This window comes from Erythrolamprus reginae, chromosome 4 (assembly GCF_031021105.1).
Source record: "Erythrolamprus reginae isolate rEryReg1 chromosome 4, rEryReg1.hap1, whole genome shotgun sequence".
NCBI classification, from domain to species: domain Eukaryota; kingdom Metazoa; phylum Chordata; class Lepidosauria; order Squamata; family Dipsadidae; genus Erythrolamprus; species Erythrolamprus reginae.
The window spans coordinates 37,228,787-37,248,465 of NC_091953.1; the positions used below are offsets into that span (position 1 = coordinate 37,228,787).

The following is a 19,679-nucleotide window of genomic DNA, read 5'->3' on the forward strand; positions in this document are numbered from 1 at the left end:
GTTCCAAGCCAAAAATCAGCTGACCGGCCCACACATGCACATTGGAGCTGAGCTAGGGCAATAGCTTGTGTGCAGCAAATATGGCTCCATGTGCCACTTGTGGCACCCGTGTCATAGGTTCGCCATCACTGTTCCAGAGTGTTTATGTTCAAAATGCGGTGTCGGTTCCAGACAGATGAGCTGTATGTTATGTATATAGATTTAACAACGTCAGAATATGTAATGTTTTATAAATAGCCCATGTAGAAATGTACAACATATAGTAAAACATCAGGAGTTGATCACAGGAAATATTTTATTACTTTTTATGTCAAAATGTATTATAATATGTATGTCATAAAACGTTTTATAACATTTGCCAAGTTTCAATTCCATGAAGTATAGTATATGGCCCACATAGTTCATGGGCCCTGTGAATTTTTTAAAGGGATATTTAGAGAGTTTGATCAGCCATATCAGGCTTGTAGTACTTCACTTATTTTATTACAAAACAAGACTTTTTTCGACGATAATTACAAATAATACATTTCTTGAACCCTAACCGGTTTTTGTTTGCGTGTGCTTGAGATAGAAAGCATACGGGTGACGTCGTGCCCAATCAAAAGGACACGTCGGGCAAATCAAATGCTTAACGGCCGCCTTTAACAACTGAAAACTGGGTTTCCCACAGAAAAGTAGCAGGAGCGGGGAAACCCCTAAGAATAATAACCACCTCAACGTCAGAAAAAAGAAGCTCCTTCTAGCGCCCCTCCCCCCCGCGCGCGCCTGCCTTGACTTTCCCGGATGGCTCGTGGGAGGACTCATCTACTGCGCATGCTCACAGCGCGGTAGCGGTGGGGCAAGCAGGGAGGAGGAGAAAAAAATGGCGGACGAAAAAGGAGGCGACGTGAAGCTGAAGCGGCCGCGGCTTGACGGAGGTAAACATACCGCGTTCATATTCCTCTTCCGTAACTGTCCATCCCAGCCAAGGTTTTAATTTAAGACATAACAATTCTCTTTAAGGACCGGAGGTCGAGGGATAGATGTCTTTTTTTTCCCCCTTCCTCGAGAGTCCGTGCGAAGCCCGGCTCTCGCAATGCCCGTTCCTCGGCTTTCTAATGGAGCTTGAGCTTTTTCCACGAAGAAGCTCGCGATCTAATCTCCGGGCCGTTTGTGTGGAATTCTTAGTCCACGTCAGAGCCCCGCAGTAGAATTTCTGTAGGTTCTCCCAAAATGATCCCCTGTAATAGGCAGGCAAGCTAGCTGCCTGGCACCTTGGTTAGCCTATGAGGCTCCTTGCATGCATTGCGCGATGGGAAGAATATCTGGCCGTCGCTCTCGTTTACAAGAGCGTTGCAGCTGGAGCTTGGTGGGGATAATTGCTCTTTTCAGCAACTTCAGAATGCAGTCGTTAGTGCACTGTATTTGGAATACCGTGTTCAGTTCTGGAGGCCTCACCTACAAAAAGACGTTGATACAATTGAACGGGTCCAAAGACGGGCTGCAAAAATGGTGGAAGGTCTTAAGCATAAAACTTATCAGGAAAGACTTAATGATCTCCAGTCTGTATAGTCTGGAGCAGTGTTTCCCAACCTTGGCAACTTGAAGATATTTGGACTTCAACTCCCAGAATTCCCTGGCTGGGGAATTCTGGGAGTTGAAGTCCAAATATCTTCAAGTTGCCAAGGAGGAAAGAAGGGGGGGGGAGAACACGAGCAAAATATTTAAATATGTTAAAGGGTTAAATAAGGTTCAGGAGGGAAGTGTTTTTAATAGGAAAGTGAGCACAAGAACAAGGGGGCACAATCTGAGGTTAGTTGGGGAGAAGATTAGAAGCAACTTGAGAAAATATTGTTTTACTGAAAGAGTACTAGATGCTTGGAACAAACTTTCAGCAGACATGGTTGGTAAATCCACAGTAACTGAATTTAAACATGCCTGGGATAAACATATATTATCCCTCCTAAGATAAAATACAGGAAATAGTATAAGGAGAGACTAGATGGACCATGAGATCTTTTTCTGCTGTCAGTCTTCTATGTTTCTATGAGTTGCTAGCCCTAGCAATAAACGCAAGCCTGTGAATGCGATCAGCATTCTTTTACAGTTTATTATTATGAGATAATAATGTTATGACTACTTCACCTTCAACAACAAAACACAAGAGCACGTAATAGATACAAACTAAATGTAAATCGCTCCAAACATGACTGAAAAAAATATGACTTCAGCAACAGGGTGATCAATGCCTGGAACTCACTACCTGACTGTTGTTTCTTCCCCTAACCCCAAAATATTCCACCTTAAATTATCGACTGTTGACCCCTCCCCTTGTCTAAGAAGTCTGTAAGGGGCGTGTATAAGCACACTATTGTGCCTACCATCCCTGTCCTTCTGTCCTATTATCCTTTTTATCAATTCTTTTTACTTTATTGTGTTAATAAAAGCTATCATTCTATACTTGTTTGACAAATATATAATAAATAGTAAATAAATAAATAAATGTCCGTAAAATGGCCCCACAGGAATTCATGGGATGCAGATCTGGGCATTAATCTAATCACATATAAGAAATATGATGTATGATTCATAAGGATTTATTTCCTTCAGGAACAACCTTTTTGTATTTAGTGATTCAAGAGGTGTTTGAACCACCACACCTATAAAAAATATGCCTGATCTGTAAAGATAATATGTTTGCTGGTTTTATGTTATATATAGATAACATTTATTTATTTATTTATTTATTTGGTTTATAACCAAAGTCTATGGAGAGGGGCGGCATACAAATCTAATAAATAATAATAATAATAATAATAATAATAATAATAATTATTATTATTATTATTAATTAGATTTATTTATTAGATTTATAAGTCCCCCAACTCTTGGATTCTGGGCGGTGTACAACTCAAAACCAATACAAAAACAATTTAAACCCTTAAAAATAAAATCATTCATTTCTCATTTATATTTATAAATATAAATTTATGTTCATGTTACCTCCATATAAATAACATGCTATAGAAAGAATATACTGGAGCATATGGGGATGTAGTGTTACAATGTTTCATTTTCATTGATCTATCTCAATCCTGTAATTCTGTAGAAGCGCTAAGGCAGTGGTCCTCAAACTTTTTAAACAGGCCAAATTCAGGGTCCCTCAGACAATTGGGGGGGGGGAGGCTAGGTAGTCATGTGCTTTTGTTTGTGCTTTTGTTTGCATGTTGCTCTTTTGGTTGCCTCTTCTTTTTACTAGATCGTTTTTTTAATCAGTTGTTTAGGAGTCTAGTGGTCCAATTCAGGAAACTCAATTTTCTAGCAATTCTCAGTCCCTGAAAGCTTCAGAAATCTCTCTCTGTCTGTCTTTCTTAGTCTCAGTCTCTTTCTCCCCCCGTCTGTCTTGTCTGTCTGTCTGTCTCTCTCTCTCCCTCTATCTATCTATCTGCGGAGAGTGGCGGCATACAAATCTAATTAATAATAATAATAATAATAAAATAATAATAATATAATAATAATAATAATATAATAATAATAATAACTATCTCCTGAAGGTAGGAGGAGGTGAAAAATGGGACACTTTTTGCCCATTTTAGGCCTTCTGGAGTATTTATGCACCCCGTTTTCACCTTCCCACCTCTAGTAGCATTCTGCAGTCCAAAACCAGGCAAAAGCGGCTTGTTGGGTTTTTTAAAATCAAAAACTGTTTTCACTGGGTTTTGGGCTCCTTTCACCCTCCCCTCCCAGTAGCATTCTGCTGTGCAAAACAGGCAAAAATAGCTTGCTTTTGATCAAAAATGGGATGTTTTCACCCATTTTGGCCTCCTTTCCACCACCACCCCACTTCCAGTAGTATTCTACAGTCCAAAACTAGGCAAAACAGTTCATTTTTTGACAAAAATGGGTCATTTTTGCCTATTTTTTGGACTCCTTTCACCTACCCCACCTTCAGAAGCAAATTACCCTTCAGTTCCAGCTCTTGAAGACAAGTCAACTCTTCAAATGTTTATTCAAGTGGCACTGTTGCAGACTTTTGCATCAATTTGAAAATACCAGAATGATGGAACTGAAAAGATAATCTACATTTTCCAGAGGAAAAGCAGAAGCTGGACTAATCTTAGAGGTTGGAAAAGCAGCATAGCAACATTCAATCTATCTAATTTAAAACAAGGATTTAAGTATCTCCTTCAATTCTGTTGACAAGTTGATGCTGAGAAAACTAAAGGATACTGGGGGTATGTGTTGGTAGAGGAATAAGTGTTGTGAAGTAGTTCACAACACTTATTCCTCTACTAATACTTACCCATTCCACAATCTACTGCTAAACCCAATATCCTACAGTTTATCTGCTAGGATTTGACAACATACAGCAATCCTCATTATGTCCTTTCTACTGACACAGAACATGGCATTGCCAGGCAGTCTACCTGGCCCTTCAAAATGATAATCAGTAAAGCACAGTTATAGACAATGCTAAACCAGCTAAAAGAGAACAGAAGTTGCTCAGGTCAGGTGTAAGAAAGGAGAGGCAGTTACTTTAATTCCAGAAATATATCAGATTAATGTATCAGGGTTCTAGAAAACACTCCCAACGAAATAAAACTCTGAGGCCAGAAGTTCCATAAAGTTCCAATTTATTAGAGTTGTCATGTTGGCACATCTGGAAAACCCAAATCTGAAAGCTTCCAGGGTTTCCCCACCCAACTAAAAGTTCACAACCCTACCCCACACCCACAAGCTCATCACATAGTCCAATTAAATCTTCACATTAAACTGGATACAGTCTCCAGGCAGGCGCAGGCATTTGTCCTTGAGTAAAGAATTTTGTTATGAATTTTTGTTTTTACACCTACAACAACAACAAAAAACCCCTCCCAATTTCCCAGGCTAAAATATGTGGCAGTCGAAGCAAAGAGAAATAAGGGCTTCCAAAACTGACATAACACTTCTCTTTGCACCCTCTACAGACTTGTGAACCTCATACTTCTGTGATAAATGAATAAGATACCTAAGAGATCTAAAAAGAAAAAAGATAGGAGAAAGATATGCAGCAATCATAGTGACATCAAAAAGGGACAAAGGGGCTGAAAGATCTATGAGAGGTACATACCCTTATTAGGAGCTTCAGCAGGAAGAATCCCTGATTTCTGTGGAGGACAGAATCGCAAGATAGGTTGAAATATAGTTCTTATGGAATTCAGAAGAAGGTACATTTTCAGATCATAACTTCATTCAGTTTGTAGCTTTCCATCCAAGAGTATTTAATGTTGATCTACTTACAACACTAAATACTCAGCAAAAATGCTAAATTGGAATTGGGCCCCAGCAGTCTTACACTTAGGACTCCTAAGAATTTATTACCTTCTGCAGATCCACATAAATATCAGTGCTGTTTGGTTTGGCTACCAATGCATAGCATGATGAATTGAGTAGAATAGAATTTTATTGGCCAAGTGTGATTGGACACACAAGGAATTTCTCTTGATAGACTTTAGTAGTTCCAAGAGAACAGAGAGGTGTTCAAAAACTCAAATGAATAAAGGATAATCATAGTATTGAAATTAGCCTACTGAACAGCAGTATTGTTGAGCTTTAGTTATATGGGCATATAATATTCTAAGTTTCAACAGAAGCCAAATCCCTAAGGGCAACAAATTAGCTACAGTGCATTCAGAAAGTATACAGACTCCCTTAACTTTTGTCAATTTTGCTATGCTTACGAGCCTGATTCTACAGTTGTTGAAATTCATTTTTTCTCATTAGTCTAGACTCATTACCCCATAATGACAAAGCGAAAACAGAATTTTAAAAATGTTTGTAAATTTAGTTTTTAAAAAAAGCAGGAAAAATAGGAAATATCACATTGGTAGGAGTATTCAAACCCTTTGCACTTGAAATTTAGCTTAGATCTTCAGTTTCCTTTGATCATTGCTGACATTGATTGGAGTTGACCCTGTGGTAAATTAAATTGATTGGACATGATTTGGAAAGGCACACGCCTCTCTATAGAAGGCCTCACAGCTGACAATGCATACTGTAGCAGACCAAAACAAAGATCAAAGAACCTGCCTGCAGAGCTCAGGTATGGAATTATTGCAAAGCACAGATCTGGGAAAGGCTACAATAAAATTTATCCTGTATTGAAGGTTCCTAAGGGCACAGTGGCCTCCATAATTCCAAATGGAAGATGTTTGGCACAACCAGGACTCTTCCAAGAGCTAGTTGCTTGATCACAGTGCTATGGGAGTGTTTTCAGAAGCAGAGACTGGGGAAATGGTCAGGATTGAGGGAAAGCTAAATGGAGCAAAGTACATGGATATCCTAAATGAAAACCTATTCCACAGCACTCAGGACCTCAGACAGGGCCAATGGTTCACTTTATAAAATGACGAAGATCCTAAGCATACAGCTAAGACAATACAGAAGTGACTTAGGGACAACTCAGTCAATCTCCTAGAGTGGCCCAGCCAGAATCCTATTTGAATCCTATTGAACATTTCTGAAGGGGCCTGAAAATGGCTGTCGTTGTCCAACCTGACTGAGAGGATTTGCAAGGAATAATGACAGAAAATCCCCCAATCCAGGTGTGCAAAACTTATGTCATACCAAAAAAGACTTGAGGCTAAAATTGCTGCGTCATTAAAACATTCACATTCCTGCTACCAGGAATGTGAGTGTGTTTTAATAAAGTACTGAGTGATGGGTCCGAATATTTATGCAAATGCAATATTTCATTTTTTAATAAATTTACACAAATATCTAAAATTCTGTTTTTACTTTATCATTATGAGATACTGAGTACAGTATAGATTGATGAGGGGAAAAATGCATGTCAACAACTGTAGAATACGGCTGCAACATAACAAAATTGAAAAAAGGGAAGGAGGTCAATACTGTACTCTATGAATGCATTGTATATTTTAAGGATTAGAAGCAGAAAAAAATGCAAAACTTACCAGCAGCAATTATCCAGATGAACAAAATGATCGGTTTGTTTGCAGTGCATGCAAATCTTAAGCAAAATCTTGGTTGATAAAAAGGAAATGTATTGTCATGTTGGACTTAATTCACCATTCCTTCACAGATACATTCATATCGTTTTCCTGCCACCAGTATCAACCTAATTTGTTATTAATTTATTTCAGAATGTTATTTCAGCTTCATAGTGCAGTCTATAACTCTGGAATTTCCTTGTGCCCTTCCATGCCAATAGTATCCATTCCAGCTTTGCTTAGTTTTTGGGGAATCACCTAAACTCCAGACAACAACTGCAGTGTTTAAAACCTAGCTAAATAAAATCCCAGATTACTAAATTTAACCTAGCCAACAGAAAACTTTGTTTTTTGTTGCAATAAGCCATCCATGAGCCTCATAACAATTTCTAGTTCTAAGAATTATATTGTGGCATACATATTTGCAATTTTAAATGTTAGAATTTTCAGTTTTATTATCTTATCTTTCTGTAATTCAAGACAGCATAAATGTATATTTTAAAAATTATATTTTTTAATTATTTCCATGGGTTTATTCGGTCTTGATTTATTTATTTATTTGTTTATTATTTATTCAATTTTTATGCTGCCCTTCTCCTTAGACTCAGGGCGGCTTACAACATGTTAGCAATAGCACTTTTTAACAGAGCCAGCATATTGCCTCCACAATCTGGGTCCTCATTTTACCCACCTCGGAAGGATGGAAGGCTGAGTCAACCTTGAGCCGGTGATGAGATTTGAACTGCTGACCTACAAATCTACAGTCAGCTTCAGTGGCCTGCAGCACAGCACTCTACCTGCAGTGCCACCCCGGCTGTATTTGAAATAACACTCACAATTTTCGTAGGGATGTCATGCAGAGCATGATTTTAAAAATATATTTACATATATAATTAACTAGTTTTATTCTTCATTAACCTAGTGGTAGGAGCTCCCTTCACTATATGTCTGTGTCCTTACAGTGTGCTCTGTATAAACAGTTGTGGAGGTGCTGACACTGTAAGTGCAAAAGTCGCCTCTGAATAAGAGTGCTTTATGAGGTTGCTGCTCCCATCAGTCCACTCAGTAAAAATAGCTCATCTTGGTAAGTTGTTTCGACTTCACCAGGACCTGAAGAAGAGGCAGAAAAACCTGTGAAAACTAAGACTGTTTCTTCCAGTAATGGAGGGGAAAGCTCGAGTCGTAGTGTGGAAAAACGTGCAGCTGATGAAGATGCTGAAGACATCTCAACAAAGCCTGCGCCTGCCAAAATGTCCAAGTTTGGGTTTGCCATTAGCTCTCAGCTTTCAAAGAAACCACCTGCAATATCCATCAAACTTGGAGCAAATGTAAGTGGTTAGAAAATGGCTTGAATTTGTTTAGTATTTGAATAGATAAATATGATTTTGACATTAAGAATAGTCTTAAAATGTTGATTTCATCTTAATTGAACCTTGTATAGTATAAATGGTTTTTACTGTCATGTTTTATGAACAATTATAAGATTTACGGAAAATGGAATTTGCGTGGTATGTGAAGATATTGATAATTTTTATTCAAGTGTTTGCTGTAGTATGGTGGTGAGTTCATAACTTAGCAATATTACATATTGACAAAATAAATAACTAATTTTTAATACTTTAGACTTAATTAAAGATATATGAATTCATTTATAAGAATATAATTAGCTTAGAGAGCCACTGGTTAAGGCACTAGGCTAGAAACCAGGAGGCCATTAATTCTAGTGCTGTCTTAAGCATGAAGTCAGCTAGATGTCCTTTTGCCAGTCACATTCTCATAGCCGGATGAAGGCAGTATCAAAAAAAACATTGCCAAGAAAAAGGCAATGAGTTGTCTAGGCATTCGCCAGGAATCAGTGCTGACTGGAAGAGGGAAAAAAAAGCAAATGAGTCTTACTCAAGAGGCTGTTTTTTATTATTACAAAAACCTTGTAGAAATATTTTTCATTTTAATGGCAGTCACCTTTTCTACGAAAGCTTGCAAAAAGTAATTTTAGCTATTGTGTGGATAAGAAGTGTAGTAAATACATAAGTATGCACTTGCATACACACATTGTCAAAAATATTTACAGAAGTTCAAAACCATTTAAACTTTATAGAGTTTTTTAAAAAGTGAAAATTGCCAAAGGTCACCAAATTAACAGTAAAGTAAGCAAAGGGGGAATCTGTCTCAGGAGAACATTTTACAATAAGCCAGGCTCTCTCCAATAGGTACATTCTGGTGATGTATAGTTGGAAAAAAACCATCATTTATAGATATTGATGTTGCAGCAAATCAATACAGGAAAAATAATTACAAATACATTTGTTTCATAAAGTATATAGAGTTTATTTGTTCTTTTTTATTTTCTTCCAGCAGCTGAATTTAGTGTAGTGGAGACAATTTGTGGCCCAATGAATTATCTTTTGAGAGATATTTCCTTATCAGATTTTTCAATCCCTTCAATAGTGTCAGAACTTATAGTGTCCTGTTTTTACTGGAAAAATTGGGATACATTTAGATATGTATCTGTCTTTGAAAATAGCCCAAGTTAAACAGTACAGCATATTCAAACATCACAGGAAATGTTTTATGACATTTTGCATTATATCACAACACTCTTTTATAATATTTATTTCATAAATGTTTCATAAGATTTGTCAAATTTCAATTGTGTGAAAGTCATGGGTCCTGGATGTTGGACATACTGTATTTTGTAGGTTAATCCATTTTAAGTAAATCTTGGTTCAAAAATTGTTGCCTATGATGCACTCTTTCACCATGTTAAAAGTTACAGGAATAAGAGTTTAGTTGTATATGAATTGAATTGTCTGGTTTTAGAAACAATTTCCCATGTAATATGGAATAGAGAAAGGTAGAATTCTAATAAAATGTCAGTTTGTCTTTAGTAATTTAGTTTATTTAAGGTTTATAGCATGCTTTTAATTACTAATTTCTTTGTATTGATTTCTTGCATCAATATTTTTTTTCTTTGCTCTCTTTCAGAAACCTAAAGAACCTACTCCAACTTTAGCTCCAAAAACACTCTCTGTAGCAGCAGTATTCAATGAAGATGAAGATGTAAGTAAATGAGAAATGTGCAGGAATGTGAATGTAGTATAGATCTATAGCCTTAAATACTCATCCTGATGGTTGTTTTGGAGATTTTGAAGACCTAGACCTTGGTGAGGGTATTTGGAGAGTTCTCCTGGGTAATGAGGATCTGCTTTTTGTTCTTGCCATCCTATTTTTCTTGTTTTTATTATTGTATTATATTTTTCTGAGGTTTTTAAAAATTTGAACTGGCAAGAGTAGTTAATAGTTGAGTCACGTACACATTTAATTATAAGAGTATAGTAAATAAATACAATCATATAGTTGCTAATCCTGAGGAAAATATGTTTAGTTTAAAGGCTTTTAGAGAAGAGCAGCTTTAGCAGCGCAAAGCATTTTTTTTGCCTTTGAATTTGAATTGTCACATAACTCTAAATATTGTATAGAGCTGTAAATGTTAGCTGCAAGAGCTGTATTGCATCTTTCTAAGGATAATAAAAGATTTTAAACAACAAACTTTTTAAACAATACATTATTATTACTGAATGCAACAAAATATATGATTGATTTATATGCTGGGGACTGACATTCAAGATCAGCACAAAAACAATCTCATCTAGACTATAAACAAAACAATTGTGTTTATGTTGTCTTTTTCTTAGAGTGAACCTGAAGAGATGCCTCCAGAAGCTAAAATGCGTATGAAGAACATTGGAAGGTAACATGTCTTTCATAGTAACATTGTTGGGAAATGGTAGAACAACATTCCTTTTGTTGAAGCTAAACCTTAAGTAGCTGTTCTAGAGTTATTTCCCAATAAGTCAGGGACTATAATCTGGAATTTATACATACCATGTTTGTGATTTATCCTTTCTAATTTTTAGCTGTTGAAAAGATTTTTATTGTGTTTATTTTCTGCCATAGCAAAGTGTGTCCAAATACAATAGTTTTGGATTTCAGGATGATAAACATACTGCTGCCAGCTGCATATCGATCTGGCATTCTCACTTTCTAATAGAAACCTCTTTAAATATTTTTAACTAAAGTACTGGTAAAGGGGAACCAATTATTTTTGTTTTATTACAGGGATACTCCAACTTCAGCAGGACCAAATTCTTTCAACAAAGGAAAGCACGGGTTTTCTGACAACCAGAAGTTATGGGAACGTAATATCAAATCTCATCTTGGAAATGTTCGTGAACAGGATGACTAGTTGTCTATTTTGATCTGGGTGTTGGGAAATGGGAGAATACAATATTAAAGGAATAGTGCCCTTTTTTAGAATGGTATACAGCTATTTTGGGTGCCACTTTTAAAAGTTTGTAGTGGTACAACAACAAATAAAATGAGTTTAAAAGTAGAGGTAAACTTATGTTTTGTATAAAATTTCAAACCAATTGCTAATTTTGTAGCTTCATGCATTTAATTTCACAAGGTTATGGAAAATAAAGGCATTGGAAGTGGTACATTTTTAAAGGAATTTCCTTTTTACAATTATTCTTATATGAAGATAGAAGAATCACTCTGTCTTTAATCAGTTTTAAGTTAAATGCTTCTGTATTAGAAAAAAAATCCAGATCCTGTTCCGTGATAGGTTTTTGTTGTTTATTCCTTTAGGCTACTTTTATAGAGGTTCAGTACATCAAGTCTTGCTAGACTGTTTTAATCCACATAATTCTGTAAAATAAACTATTGCAAAATAATTTTACTATATTTCAATCTAAGATTTTTGACTGTGGTAGACTAGTAATATAATCCTGTTCTCGAACATTGTGTAATCCCTCTGTCGCCTGTTTCCCTCTTAAGAAATGGGTCTTGCATGTATATACATATTAGGAAAGCATAACAAACCTCCATAACATTGGCAAATCAGTATTTTTTAACATTTCAGCTCTTGAGCCTTGACCAGTGCTTGTTAATGTTTGTCACTTTGATTAATAGGCTATCAAAAAAAAATTCAAAAGGAAAATTAAATTTATCATGTTTTAAATGCCAGGGTCTTTTTGAATAATCCTGTAAGAATAGGAATTACACATACTGTTATTTAAAATAGCATTTGCTTACTAGCATGCAGAAATTTGCAATTTGCTTCCATATTTTGCAATTTGCAATTTGCTTCCATATTTTGATGGTATGTGGTGTTAGAACTTTGGTACCAGAAGTGAAAGCGTCTTTACTCTGAAGACAGGGAATCATGATTTGAGTTTGTTTGTTTTGGTTGTTTGTTTTGGGTTTTATTTTCATTTGTATTTGAGCAGATGCTCCTCCCCCTCCTTTTAACTTTTCTTGTTCAGACTTCACTTCTTCAAGAAAACATCTTTTCCTTCTTTTTTTTATAACTTTCTAATTTTTTAAATAAAAAAGAGAACACCATATTTCTGGTTGGCGTAGCTTTCAAGATTTGCATAGCATAGCTTGACCCAAGGCTTCTATGCTATGTCCCTTTGCAGAATAGGTATATAGGTTAGCATCTGGAGCCAGAAGCTCCAGTTGGATTAGAAGTCTTTGCTCATTGCAAAGCTTCAGCAGGATCCTTGTTTCATTAAAATCACAGACTGGGAAAATGACACCATTTATGCTTGAATATTTCCAACTTCCTGTTTGTTTGTATCTTTGTTTAGTTTTAGGAAATTAAGAACATCTTTCTAAGATGTCACCAGCTGAATGCAAAGATGTAGCTATTAAGTAGACTTAGAAAATTAGAAGCATTGTTCTGGAAAACCACAAATAATGGTAAAATATAATGGATGCAGCTTTCAAAATGATAGAAAGAATTATGAATAAAGGAAGTTTATTTCTACAAAGGAAGTATTTCCCACATTCTTTGATTAGGAAAGACATACCTGGATTGTGGTCTTTAATTTTGCTGCATTTCTCTTTATTTTTTAAAGTACCGATAGCTAATTACCAACATTGTTAGCTAGCTGGGTCATAAAGGGAACTAATCCAAAATCTGGGTAGACATTTTCTCCACTCACCTAATTTCTAATTTATTTAAAGACAACATCAGCAAGAAGATGGAAATGATTGTGTCAGCCTTTTGGGGCAGACCAGGCAGGAGGAATAGCCTGATGATCTAATTCTACTTTATTGTAAAATAGCATAAACAGAATCATGCAAGTTTGAAAGTATATTTTCCCTCCCCTGTCCCATTTACAACCCAAGACATCAGGGATGTTCCCTCTGAGTCATTTGCCCAACCCACATTACTGCTAACATTGAGCTGTCTTCACTCACCCCAAAGGTTTTACATTTATGGATTTATGGAAAAGTTAATGTACATTTTTAAATGTCACACAAACAGTTGTGCATCCAATTAACCCTAAGGCAAAGTAGGTCTGACAGCATTCTGAGACAGGTAGTCCTCAACTTACAAAAATTCATTTAGTGACTGCTCAAAGTTACAACAATGCTGAAAAAAGGGACTTAAAACCATTTTTTTTCACACAACATTGCAGTATTCCTGTAGTCACATGGTCAGAATTCAGATGTTCAGCAACTGGTTCATATTTATGACTCTTGCTGTGCCCTGTTTGGAACCTTCTGACAAGCAAAGTGCATGGGGAAATTAGATTCACTTAACAACCATGTTACTAAATTAACAACTGCAATGGTTCACTTAACAGTTGTGATACAAAAGGCCATAAAATGGGGTAAAACTCATTTAACAAATTTTTCAGTTGGCAACACACCGTGTTTTTTTGGAGTATAAGACGCACCAGAATACACACCTTAGTTTTTGGGAAGAAATATAGGGGGGGAAATTATCTGCCTACCAAGTATTCATCTGGTTAGTCCTTAGTTTGCTGGTTTTGAGCACACGTGCTTGCTTTTTCCTCCCTAGTTGGGCATAAAAAACAGTTTCTAAAACATTTCACTTCTCTCTCAGACAGAGAGAAACAATGAGAAAGGCAGGCAAACGAAATATTGCTTTAGTAGGAAAGCACAGAAGATGACTTCACTCATTAGGATCTCATTAGGGCTGAAAAAAGGTGTAAGGTCACTTGCTAGCAAAGCAGGAAAGATTGTTTAACTGGCATTAGGGCTGAAAAAAGGCTTTTAAAGCCCAGAAGCCCAGCTCATTGTTGGATGGGAGCAACTGTGAAAAAAGCAGGCAAAGGGAAGATGGTTTGCTAGCAAAGCACAGAAGATCACTTTACTTATTAGCACTTCGTTAGAAGTGGAAAAAAAACTTAGTAAAAGCTACATTCAGAGTATAAGATGCACCCAAATTTTCAGCCTCGTTTAGCAGGGAAAATACGTGTCTTATACTCTGAAAAATGCGGTAAATTTTGGACTCAGTTATAGTCGTAAGTTGAGGACTACTTGTGTCCCCTTTGAAGTTGTAGACTGTAGTTAAGCATCCTGTCACATTTTTATTTGGTCATATGAAGGCTTGCCTGGAAGGTTAACTAATGCTTTTTCAAGATGGTTCTAGAGAGGCATCTCAAAATAGAGTTTTTCTGGGTCCCTCTTTTCTGTAGTAATATAGTGCCTGATCACAATAGCATGACTCTTTTCATTTTATTTTTACTCCAGTGGAAAAAGAATAAAGTTTCCTTTATGGAAACTGGGGGGAATAATAACACGACTGTTAAATAATTGAATGAGACATTCCCCATTGTGTGCTGTTGGTGCATGGAACAATGAATGAACATACGATCAAATGGAATTTCCTGGATCAACAAAGTTTTCTTGTACTTCTAGATGTGCTTATTCTGTATTCTATAGATGCCATTTAAAATGTAATTGAAAGACTAGGACATGGTTTGTTTTAGTTCCCGTTAGGTCTCTGTTCCCATGAAAATATTGTCACGTGGAGATCATGTTTTTCAGGATATGCTGATTGAATTTGGAGCTAAATTTAGAGAGAGCTCAGTAGTGGTGACCATATCAGCAGTCATGTCTTAAATTTGACTGTTACCAATATGGTGCAGATGTAAATGAGGCAACTAGTTTGTCCCCTTCAGTACCACAAATGCCCTCTGCCAACAACTTCCTAAGGGGAGTAAAGCATCAACCCCCTCATTTGCAGCTGATCACTGAAGAAAGCTATGGTTTTGAGCTTATGATATTCCTTTGTACTATTACTATTATGTAGAAAACCATCTTGCCTTTTGTCCTCACCAATGAAACTCTAGCTCCATTAGAATCCTGTGCTTACATTTAATTATAAATCTCTCCATTCAGTGAACTGAACTCTGAACTCTCCATTCAGTTCATCCTCAAAAAATTAGTTCTAGACTTACAGAGTTACATTCAAAGAGCCCAGAAATCTGTCCACTTGATTGTCTTTCAAATCCATCCACTCAATTTCTCTGCAAAAAAATTCCGACATAACGTATGGTCTACTGTGAATCTTTATCAATCAGCTTTCAGTTATTCGATATATAGAGATCATTATAGTAACATTTTAGAGTTTATATTTTGAAAAAAATATGTGTTAGAATTTTTTCTAATATGTCAAACCACGCTGCTATGTGCAGTTATCCTAAATCTAAGGATTTCACATTTTGATATTTAATCCCAATCTTAATCATCAATCACCTAACCTCTTTGGTGATTCCCACTGCTGTCAAACACATGGCATATCAGTAACAGAGTTAGTCAGATTCACCCAAATCTGACTTAAAGTTATTGCCTTAAAGAATTCCCTCAGTACTGAGGGCTGCCATCAGTTGATATTAGAAATCACACTATTAAAACCAAGTACACATCCAATATTTATGCACAACTTTATTGTAATTTTCTTTTCTATCCAGAAATCTTCAGTAATATTGAACCTTAGAACCCGCAATGTCATAATCATGACTTCCATAAACAACAAAGAGAATATAACCCTGCCTCCCCCCCCCCCGAAATGGAGTCTTAACACATGTAGTAATGTTGTTATAGCATCAGTACAAATATTTAAATTGCACACTCCTCAATTGTTGGAGATGGTTTCCTTTATTTATACATTTCTTGTATAAATAAAAGGTTAAGATTCTGTTACAAGTTCTAGCTAAAGTGGCATATCTAATCCAGTGTAGTTCAGCATAGATTGGTAATCCATGTTGATAAGTATAAAGTCTTACACCTGATTCACCACATAGTGAGTTGGGAATAAAGTAATTCTTATCTTTGCTTCTTGAAGCTATAGGCTCTTTTGTTCACGGCTTCTGTTTCCTTATATGTCAATTTTAACTGAAAACTATGGTTTTTGTAAGCCTCAATCATTTGATCTTGTCCACAAAATTCCAATAATAAAATGGCTTCTTCTTTCGTATCATACAGACTGTTTTAGCATATTTCTCTTTAATAACAAACCAGTTTGGAACAAAATTCTGTCAGCAGCTCCCAAATTTTCATAAAGCAAATAAATTAAGACAAGATTCCGATAAAGGAGACTTGCATTGATGGTGCTATCTAGTTTGGCCCAGCGGTGCTTTTTCAAAGGGCAGCTGGACTTTTTTCTTGAAAATACTTCTCTTTTTATCAGAAGAAGAAGCTTGAATGAGAAGCGAAACAGCTTAAAGGGAAAATAAAGTCCAGATGCCTATTAAATAAGCACCTTTGGGACATCATGACCTGGATGTTTGAAAATCTCCATAGACAATCACCTAGTTTGGGTAATAAAATGCTTGCAAGAAAACAACCAAGTTCAGAGAGCACCAAGGACCTCTCACACAAGATTCTATTTTTTATACAATTGAAGGGCAGAATTTAGGAGCCAGTATTTGGTGCTGAGACAAATGTGTTTTTATTTTGGAAATATTTTTTATTTTCGTCACTTGTTATTGTGATCCTCAGTGTTATGGTGTACTGTCAGTACAAATATCCAGTTTCTTCATACTTTGGTTATTTTCTTTGAAGAATGTTGATACAATTCAAAATTAGATATTTTGGAAACTACAGCAATGTTTTCAAGATTTGGGGGGAAATTCATTTCAATGTCATGTGCCCTTTAGTAACTTAATAATATGCATATATAAGGACTTGAAGACAGTTTCCTTTAACTCTCATAATTATCACAGCTAAGAACAAGATTATATTTTCCTTAGAGTTTAATATGCTCAGCTAAATTATCAATCTAGTGCTTGACTGTAGAATCAGAAGGTTTTTTCCTTAGTTCTTTATTTTCTCAATTGGCAACCACAATAATGTAAAACTTAGTAAGTTTTTTCCAAAAACAAGATTTTATTGTTTTTAGTTAGAAGAGCCATTGCAGAAAGGTTTCATAATTTTGCAGATACTTTAAATGATATCCAGTTTCAGTGTACTTTTAACACAAAGAGAGAGAGAGAGAGAGAGAGAGAGAGATATTATAATATAAAGTGAATCCACATTTGATTTACTCCTGATCAAATTTTATTATTTTTGCTGCCATATTAAGATAAAAATGTTTCATTTTTCTGAAAATTGTTATGAATATATAATTCCAGATTTATTTTTGCAGTCTACACAATCACTGGATTTGTGTGTGTGTGTGTATTATTGTGCTAAAATGCATTTTTTATTTTGAAATGAAAAACTTTAACAAAACAAATTTTGTTTCTTAAATTTTCCTATACTTTCATTGCAACACTGCTCATTAAAAAAACATGGTGCAATCAATGTGCAAACATGGTGTAATCCTTGTTCTCTGTCTGTAAGTACAAGTAATTTTCTGGAGGCAAATATTGGGCTTGAATGAGGAACAATCTGCCTGGAAAAAGCAAGTAAGAAAGACCTTACCATTAGTATTACTGTTCTGTGTTGGCTTCTACCTTTGTTCTAATGTTCCAAGTCAAATGAGACAACCAGAATTTGTCTTTTTACAGCTTTGTATTTGCACAGTTTAAGCACAGCTGGATGTATCTACTTCTGGTAGAGGTTATTATAATGGACAATATTGCATCTAATTGGAAACAGTAGCTGATTTCCAAAAATACTTCTTGGAAAGCTGCAGAAACAGTCGTATTCAAGCTTTTCCCCCTCCAGAGTGAGGCCTATGAAACTGGTGCCCCATGGGGCGGATGCGTCACAGGCAGGCCACGCCTGTCACAGCTCTGCGAAAGCAAAAAATGATGTGATGCATCACAATACATCACGTGATGTGCTCCAGACTATTGTTTCAGCTTTCCCCTCCTTTTTACTTTGTGTATTCCTCTTTAATCATTTGAGAATGGAGGAGGTGTTTTAAACTGCATGCCTTTCTCCATTTTGGGTCAGGATAAAAAGTATCTTCCAAATGCTTCTAGAAATCCTTCTGATCCTTTTGGGCGAAAAACAGCCCCACAGGCCTACTGGAACTCTGGAGGCTTCAGCGAGGCCTGTGCTCATGCGCGGGGCTGGTGGTAGCGGACGGGTTGTGCACATGCATGGGGGGAGGGCACTGCATTATGGGTATGGGCATGTGTGCGCATTCTATCGCATGCACGCACACACCCTTTTGGCACCCAAGCCAAAAAAGGTTTGCCATCACTGACCTACAGGAAGCCATTGATTGTCATCCAGTCAATGTTTACTTGTACTGATCACATGGATTTTTTCCATCATAATCTGTCCCCAACTAAATCCTTCATGTCTTCAATCAGCATGCCTATTGCTAGAGCAGAGATCCCCAAACTTGGCAACTTTAAGACTTGTGGACTTCAACTCCCAGAATTCTCCAGCCTGCATAGTTGGCTGGAGAATTCTGGAAGTTGAAGTCCACAATTCGTAAAGTTGCCAAGTTTGGGGACCTCTGTGCTAGAGTAACTGAGGCCACCTATCTTGCTTCTGGTCCTTCTCATGTCCTAGTTTTCCCAGCATCCATTTCAGTATACTCCTTCCATCTTTGCTTGATCTTCAAATAGTTTCTGTCTGCCAGTTGGTATCCTTCAGCATACAGTCTGAGTCTGGAACCTCTTTATGGATCTCTTTTGCAAGATTCTTTTTTTCCCCTGTTTGTTTCCAACACTGACCTTGTTTGTTGGAAACTGGGAAGATGACAAATGATCATTGCATTATCCTGGAATGCTGCATGCATCATAAATACATGCCAGTTGCCAAGTAACCAAATTTTGATCATGTGACCTTAGAATCTGATGGTTATAAGTATGAGAAAGTCATTTTTTCAATGCCATCATAACTTTGAAATGTCTTTAAACAAATGGTCGTAAGTCAAGCATTATCTGTAGTTCTCTGAAGCCCTCTGAGACTGGTTGTTTTTTTAAAATCACAATTTCAACAGTTTATTCTAACATCCAATTTGTTTTCACCTGCTTCTCCATCTATTTTCACATTCATCCTCAATCACATCTTCAAACTCATTTCCCAGTTTCTCTTTCAATGGGAGTTGAAAGCAATCCCTGATGTCCTTTAAAATGGTAGATATAATGGTGAAAGTCATTGTAGAGACTGGTTGGCTTTCAGCTTCTTTTCCTTAGTATAGCTTGGAAATTGCACATGAGTAGTTAATGATTTGTTCTATAGTCAGGACCTCGTCATGTCTTTGATGCTATAAATAAGCTCCTCCTCCTAAAGGATCCTTTAATAATACGTCACTTTGCTTTCCATGTACTTTTTTTGGTGAAATCTACAAGTGTTATTGGGTTTTGAAGATAGTGTTAGGTATGAAGACATCATTGGAGTGACCACAATTGTAAGTCATTCTGTTTTATTTGGTCTTAGAAAGCATAAGATCCAACATATAGTTTCCCCCTTAATTTT

General features: G+C 36.4%; 1 protein-coding gene across 1 annotated transcript; it reads left to right on the plus strand.

The window, feature by feature from the left end:
* The first annotated feature begins 808 nt into the window (after positions 1–808).
* PCNP (PEST proteolytic signal containing nuclear protein) lies at positions 809–17,608 on the plus strand. Its single transcript, XM_070750070.1, has 5 exons — positions 809–917; positions 8,079–8,299; positions 9,957–10,031; positions 10,667–10,722; positions 11,091–17,608. Exons 1-5 carry the CDS (start codon positions 863–865, stop codon positions 11,215–11,217), a joined length of 534 nt encoding a protein of 177 aa, XP_070606171.1. The 5' UTR covers positions 809–862; the 3' UTR covers positions 11,218–17,608.
* Positions 17,609–19,679: the final 2,071 nt, after the last annotated feature.

What these genes read in the sequence shown, in the direction of transcription:
- PCNP (XM_070750070.1), top strand. Translation starts at nt 863, where the DNA reads ATGGCGGACGAAAAAGGAGGCGACGTGAAGCTGAAGCGGCCGCGGCTT. An exon ending in CCATCAAACTTGGAGCAAAT is followed by an intron (nt 8,300 to 9,956) that starts GTAAGTGGTTAG and finishes GCTCTCTTTCAG; the next exon opens with AAACCTAAAGAACCTACTCC. An exon ending in TATTCAATGAAGATGAAGAT is followed by an intron (nt 10,032 to 10,666) that starts GTAAGTAAATGA and finishes TCTTTTTCTTAG; the next exon opens with AGTGAACCTGAAGAGATGCC.